The sequence below is a fragment of the Condylura cristata genome, unplaced genomic scaffold (assembly GCF_000260355.1).
Source record: "Condylura cristata isolate star-nosed mole 26May11 unplaced genomic scaffold, ConCri1.0 scaffold00001, whole genome shotgun sequence".
Classification (NCBI taxonomy): Eukaryota; Metazoa; Chordata; class Mammalia; order Eulipotyphla; family Talpidae; genus Condylura; species Condylura cristata.
The window spans coordinates 802,244-809,304 of NW_004567102.1; the positions used below are offsets into that span (position 1 = coordinate 802,244).

The following is a 7,061-nucleotide window of genomic DNA, read 5'->3' on the forward strand; positions in this document are numbered from 1 at the left end:
TATAAGACCTGAAACCATAAAACTCTAAGGAAAAAAGACAGGTAGTAAACCCCTCGACATTGGTTCTTGGCAGTGATTTATTTGGATCTGACTCCATAAGCAAATGCAATAAAATTAAAAATAAATGAGTGGAACTACTTCAAGGCAAAAGTTCTGCACAACAAAGGAAATCAAACAAAATGAAAAGGCAATGTACTAAATGGGAAAAAATTGCAAGTCATATATCTGATAAGGGCTTAATTTCCAAAACACAAAAAAGCAAAAACAAAAAACTCTGATTAAGAAAGGAGAAAAGGACATCTTTTCAAAAATAATACAGATGGCCAACCAATATGAAAAGATGCTCAGCATCACTTATCCTCATGGAAATACAAATCAAAACCACAATGTGATATCAACTAATGCCTCATAATAGCTATTATTAAAAAGATAATAGCCAGTGATGTGGAAAAAGGGGAATTCTAGTGCCCTGTTGGTAGAAATGTAAATTGAAGCAGCCATTCTTCTTTTAAACAGTGTAGAGATTCTTCAAAACATTAAAAATAGAACCACCAAAGTGTGGCAGGGTGGTCCCTTGGGAAGGGGGAAGTTCCAGGTTCCCTGCCCCACCCAGAAGGAGGGTGGGGCTCAACAGAGAAAAAGTAGAGAAGAGACTGAACGGGAGGAAAAGAAGAGAAGGAAGCTGAATGGAAAACAAGGAGACCTGAGGAAGCCACATGGAGCAGCATGTGATGAAGAAACCGTGCTTGTTTCCTTACCCTGGGCTGGTTAAGGCAGATGTGGGTGAGATACCTGTAGGGAAGTGACTATGGCAGTGTTTACATTGATTTTGATTTTGCTCTTTTCCTCCCAGACTTGTCTGGCCATTTCGGACCCTTTTCCATGGGTCCCGGCCAGAAGGTGCTTTAGGCTTGTGGCAGATTTCAGGCCTTGCTTTGGGCTAACCCCTTTTGGGTTGACTTTTGCCCACAAGGAGATGGGTAACTTCAGGTGTTTGATTAGAAGTTATATTCCTTGTGTTCCGTATTGTATATTCACTGTATTAAAGTCCTTTTTCATTAAAGTTATATATGTTTTGTCTTGACGGGGCAGATGGCAGAACCCACTTAGAGCAGGCAGGTTTGGGGTTTCAGGGGTGCCCCTCTCCCTGTCCTGTAATAGATTTGTTGTCTTGTAACAGAAGCAGTTCAATTTCTAGGTCTTTATCCCAAGGAAACAAAATATTAACTTGAAAAGATACATGCACCCCCATGTTCAATGAAAAATTATTAATAGCAACCAAGACACAGAAGTGTCCATTGATGCCTAAGGGAAATGTATTATTGTCCAATCACAGAAAAGAATGAAATATTGCTGTATCCAATAACAAAGATGGATTTTCAGGCAGTATGTTAAGTGAAGCAGACAGAGAAAGACAAATAATTCAGAATGTCCCTTATATGGAATTTAAAAAATAAAAGAGCATAACCTTAGAGATACAGTGAACAGTTTGGTGGTTGCTGGAGGAAGATTGGGGACAGGGGGACAAAAGGTAGTTGTATTGTGTATTTTAAGTTGCTTACAAAGTAAATCTTTAAAATTCTTATCAGGGCCCTGCCTGGTGGCACAACAGGCTAAAGCACAGCACTAAGAAACTAAAAGCCACTTCAGCATGAGTTTGATCCCCGCTCCAGAGGTGACCCACATGGCGCGGCAGACCTCTCCTGACCTGCCCACTGCTCCCCTCAGCAGTGTACTTTGTTGATCTGCCTGTTCTTCTCCCCACTCTGTCTCTGGTGAATCCCCTCACCACCCATGTACCTCTGGACTGTATCCCAGTTCTGCATACATAAATAAATAATTTTTTTAAATTGCCATCAAAAGAAAAAAATGTGTGATGCTAGATGTTAACTTTTTGTAGTGATCATTTACCAATATTTATCAATGTCAAATCATTTTGTTGTGTATCTGAACATGTTATATCTCAAAAAAGGTTGATTGCCATAATCTTGAAAAATATACTACTCAAAGTGGCCCTCCCTGGTGGCGCAGCGGGTTAAAGCACAGCACTGAGAATCTAAAGCCGCTTCCGCATGAGTTCGATTCCCGCCTGCCCCGGAGGTGACCACATGGCGTGGCAGACCTCTCCTGACCCGCCCGCTGCTCCCCTCAGCAGTGTACTTCGTCGATCTGCCTGTTCTGTTCCCCACTCTGTCTCTGGTGAAGCCTTTCGCCGCCCCTGAGCCTCTGGCCTGTACCCCAGTTCTGTATGCACAAATAAATAAATCTTTAAATAAATAAATAAATAAATAAAAATACTACTCAAAGTATTGGTAACTCATAATCATGTTTAATTATGAAAAAGTCCTATTGTGTACTAGGTACATGGCTTCAATTACTTTTCTTGAACAAACTGCAGAGGAAGAATGGAAACAGGAAACCCCTCGGTGCCTGAGTACTTTGCTGGGAGAGCAGACAGGTTATAGGTCAGAGTAGGAAGCATCTTCGCAGACAGATCCTCGGGGTAAGGAGTCACAGCAGGTGACCTGGCCACTGTGTCAGAGTTACTCCAGACAGGCTGACAGGATGCTGGGAGTTCTGGGCAAGGGCAGGAAGGCATTACAGAAGAGCAAAGATTAATCCCACAGTATCCACAGGTGTCAGCGCAGGAGCCCTGGAGAAGAGAGAAGATGGTCAGTACAGAGAACCTGAGAGACATGCTTTACTCCCTTTCTTTGGGGACCCTGCAGCATTAGACAATGAAAATTAAGGTACAGAGCATATGATCATCACCTCTCCTAACATCTGTGTAGAGTTGAAATCAGATAAAGAGCACAAATCCACTCATGTGTGGGAAGAATAGTTGCTGCCCTTTGGGGGAAAAATGAATCTCTCACTCTTTTCAGTAATTTACTGATCACTTACCTTCTTTCTACCACTGGTAATAGCCATAGGCAGTAGCCAATATGTGATACAAAATGCACATTATTCTAGTGCCTAACACCCAAGATGTGGTTCTGGTTCCATGTTTCACAAAAGATGCTAACAAAGCCATGGTCTACTTCTGAGTAACATCCTCAGAAGCTTCCTACAGAAATTGGGCACATTTTTACCCTAAATCTTAACCCCTTGGTAGGGATCAAGCCATTTATTTACCAAGACCTTTTACCCCCTCATACACTTCCATCACATTCTTCCCTCATTAACATGCCTCACACACCCCTATTTAATCAGATCAGAAATATTACCTGCTGGTGGAGGGCCACAAGTTCCTATAGAAGAAAGATGTAAAAGAAAGATAGCATTACACAAATATCCATTTTCTCATTCAACCCAAAGGGAAATGAGATATGCAACTTCAGTGTAATTTCATTTCCTTTCTCTCCATTGCTCACAGGCCTAAGCCACCCTACACTAAAATCCCCCCAAATGAAAGGAGGGAAATCAAAGCTTTGACCCTTTTAAAGGAAAAAGCTTTCAGAAAGGAGGCAGTAATGCAATAAACTGGAAGTCCTATGATACTATCCACATTATACCTCTGTGGTAGAACTTCCTTGCAAGCATTAAAACCAGATTCCAAAGTCTCCCCTTAGCTTCTTGGGTCTGCTCCACCACCACCAGACTCCTTCTTTTCAAAGTCAGGAGGAAAGAGGTACATCTAGAGACAGAAGCCTCCCTCAACAGTCTCAGGACCAGCTCATCTTCCCCATTTCCCCGAAAGACCTTACCCTTCTGGCTCCTGCGACGGATGAAGAGGCCCAGTCCAAGAAAGATCAGCCCCAGCACGAAGCCCCCAATACCACTCAGCATCTTGCTCTGGGCAGATTCAGACTGTGCCCCTGGAGATCAGAGACTGAGTGTCAGCATCTGTCCCTGCACTTCAAGGGGTTTTTGACTGAGGGCCTGAAGTCTAATCTGAGGGACAGAAGGTAGTGGTGCCACAGGAACCTAGTTTTCCATTTCAACCACCCCTAAGGAAGTGAAAGACCTGCTACAGATCCTTGGACACAGTAGGTGGATGACAGAAAGAGGAGAAATAGATGCCTGGTCCCAGGGCACATTCATGACCTCAAATTCTTAAACTCTAGTCAGCAGCCATAACAGTCACTCTTCAGAGCTGCCAGTGCTGGGTTTTAGGACCATGGTGTGAAGAATAATCTCAACTATCTGAAAAGGCAATGAGATCAGTATTCTTCTGATGCCCCTGCCATGGGACAAAAGGCTCACATCATCTCTGGTTTCTAACTTAGTAGTAATATAAGGGATAAGGATTAGAATGAGACAGGCCAGGGAAGCTCTTCATGCCCCCTTATTTATAGGGTCCATAGTGAAAGGAACAAACTGTCCCTTACTCCACTCCACGGTGATGGGGCTCTTGAGGCTGGGGTGCTCCACATGGCAGGTGTAGACATCTCCACGCTGGGGAGTCATTTCCAGCATCACAAGCATCTGGAAGGTCCAATCCCCATTCCTAATGAGGGGGGTGGACACGACACCAGCTGTCTCTTCCTGGTCATTCCGGAACCACCGAACTTTAACTTGACCTGGGTAAAAATCTGTCACCGAGCAGACCAGCATGTTGTGGTGGTTTAGAGCCTCTGCCTTGGATGGGGAGATAGTCACTTTCGGTGCCACTGAGGGGAGCAAGACATAAAAGAGACACAGTGAGATGTGAGGACACACAGCAAGTCTTCCCAAGGGGAAGAGTCATTGTTGGTACCAGAGTAGAAAGTTGCCTCTATTCCAAGTCTTGGGCTAGCATCCAAACCCAGCCAATTTATTAGCTTGAATAAATGTGTAAGTTAACTTACTTTTCAGTCCCAAGAGATAATAGTAGTCATCCCATGGAGTTACTTTGTCGAATTTGATTAAAATGAAGCACAAGTAAATTATAAATTGCTATATTATACAGGCCATTTTCAGTAAAAAAAAATTTTTTTTAAAGTAAATTTGCACTTCGCACTTCCTATGCACCACCTCTACTGAAGATAACCACCAGGATCAGCCCTAGGGGCTCATACTAGAACACCGATACTGTTTTCTATTAGTCCCACTGCTTCCCACAGGAAACAAAATCCAGCTGCTTTGACTCTCCTGCTGCCATGAGACCTCAGACACTAGCCATGGAGTCAGGAATAATAGACTGAGAATTAAGAATGTGTAGCTGTTTCTACTGCCCCATAAAATAGGACAACAGTGATATTCATAAACAGGTTCTACTCTATAATTCTTTGCTTATAATGCTAACAGAAATTTAGAACAACAGCATTTTTTACATATTACTAGTCATCTTACATATTCTCATCTTTTAGCTTAACCTTAGTTCAGATGACATTCTGTGGTGAAGGCCCCCCCAAAAAATATTTATATTATAAAATACATATACTTCCATCACCACATCATATATACCACCCATATAATTCATTTGTTGATTCATTTATTCATCCATTCAGCAAATATAAATTTGGGAAGCACTGGGAAACCAGAAAAAAAACAAACCATAACCCCTGCTTATACAGAATTTGTGTTCTCATGATCAAACACACCCATTGTTACCATTCTTCACATCTTTTACTTCACCTTTCCAGTTATTTTATTACATCTCTTATTCCTGTCATGTGAAATTATCATAAATATTTCATGTGTGTTTTCTTTATTTGATACTATAATGTTCTGTCACACTCCCCCACCCATCTTCTTTTAACATTAGGATTTAATTATTAGCTGTCTGCCCCTTGCAGCTAAGAATTTCTTTGTTTTGAAGTCAGACATTATTGTCATATATGTTCTCTGTAGAAGTATTCTGATATTCTTAAGGAGGTTGATCTGGGTTAATAAGAATGTTAAGTGAGGGCCCTCCCTGGTGGCGCAGTGGGTTAAAGCACAGCACTGAGAAACTTAAGCCACTTCCACATGAGTTCAATTCCCACCTGTCCCGGAGGTGACCACATGGCGTGGCAGACCTCTCCTGACCCGCCCGCTGCTCCCCTCAGCAGTGTACTTCATCACTCTGCCTGTTCTGCTCCCCAATCTGTCTCTGGTGAATCCTCTCACCCTCCGCATCCCTGGCCTGTACCCCAGTTCTGTATGAATAAATAAATCTTTAAAAAAAAAAAAAGAATGTGAAGTGAACATGTAAGTACATCTTGCTGTGTCAGAGGCAGTCCCTACGCCTCAATTAAATGGCTCTCATTCATTAGTTACCACCTGGAAATCATGTTTTCAGTTCGACTTTATTCTTATTCTGGTTCTTCTTCCTGGAGCCTGAGTAGAATTACAGTCAACTACATGGATTTATAAAACGTGTGCATCTTGATACTTGCACCCCCATGTTTACTGCTGCATTATTTACAAATGGAAAGACATGGAAACAACCCAAATGCCCAAGAATGGATGACTGGATTAAAAAAAAAAAAAAAAAAAGGTGTGGAAAATTTGAAGGTAGATAGGAGAGATAAATGATCTAAGAAAGATTCAGAGGGAGAATAGGACTTGCGAAAAGGTCTTGGTTCAGGGGCACCATACTTAATGACAATCTGACCTGCCAATGTTTTAAAGTACATACAACTCTAGACAGCTCTGACTTTACAGCTTACAGACCAAATGAATACCTGTGCACAGTCCTAAGAGCAGGATCTTAAAATTGAAATGATTCTCACCAGTGCAGCCAAATAACGAAGAACCTTGTTATCATTCACCAGCATTTTAATAACATCTTTTTTTGGAGCTTTTGGAATAAGAACAAAGCAATTCTGAGCAGAGTCTTCAACTAATCCATAACCATTATAGGGAGGTAATTCCTGAAGAAATGCAGAAAGCAAGAAAACATGTATTTGTGTTTTACATTAAAAGTAACAAAGTTTCTTTGAAAAAAATCTAGAATACATTTATTCAAAAGCAATTCCTATATGTACACATGTGGTCAGAAAAAATAACATGGCATAATCTGTATTTATAGATTTTAAATTGTGATTACTGCTCAAAGTAACCCTCAGAGCTAGACTGAAACTAGTGCTGATGTGCTTTGACCTTTTCTGCCAAAGCGGAATAGGCCCTACCCCAGCCTCTTCCCCCAGCCCTTG

General features: G+C 41.7%; 1 protein-coding gene across 2 annotated transcripts in view; it reads right to left on the minus strand.

Annotated features, from left to right (window-relative positions):
• Positions 1 to 2,313: 2,313 nt before the first annotated feature.
• LOC101618712 (HLA class II histocompatibility antigen, DQ beta 1 chain-like) overlaps positions 2,314 to 7,061 on the minus strand; it is a 10,230-nt gene continuing 5,482 nt past the window's right edge. Inside the window, exons 3-6 of one of the 2 annotated variants that reach the window (XM_012722443.1) lie at positions 4,332 to 4,613; positions 3,708 to 3,818; positions 3,228 to 3,251; positions 2,314 to 2,653 (exon numbers count right to left, since the gene is read on the minus strand). In XM_012722443.1, coding sequence (XP_012577897.1) covers positions 2,640 to 2,653; positions 3,228 to 3,251; positions 3,708 to 3,818; positions 4,332 to 4,613 — 431 coding nt within the window. In that variant the 3' untranslated portion in view covers positions 2,314 to 2,639. Of the gene's footprint in view, positions 2,654 to 3,201; positions 3,252 to 3,707; positions 3,819 to 4,331; positions 4,614 to 7,061 lie in introns of those variants that run through there. The other variant, XM_004673352.2, reaches the window with a different exon arrangement.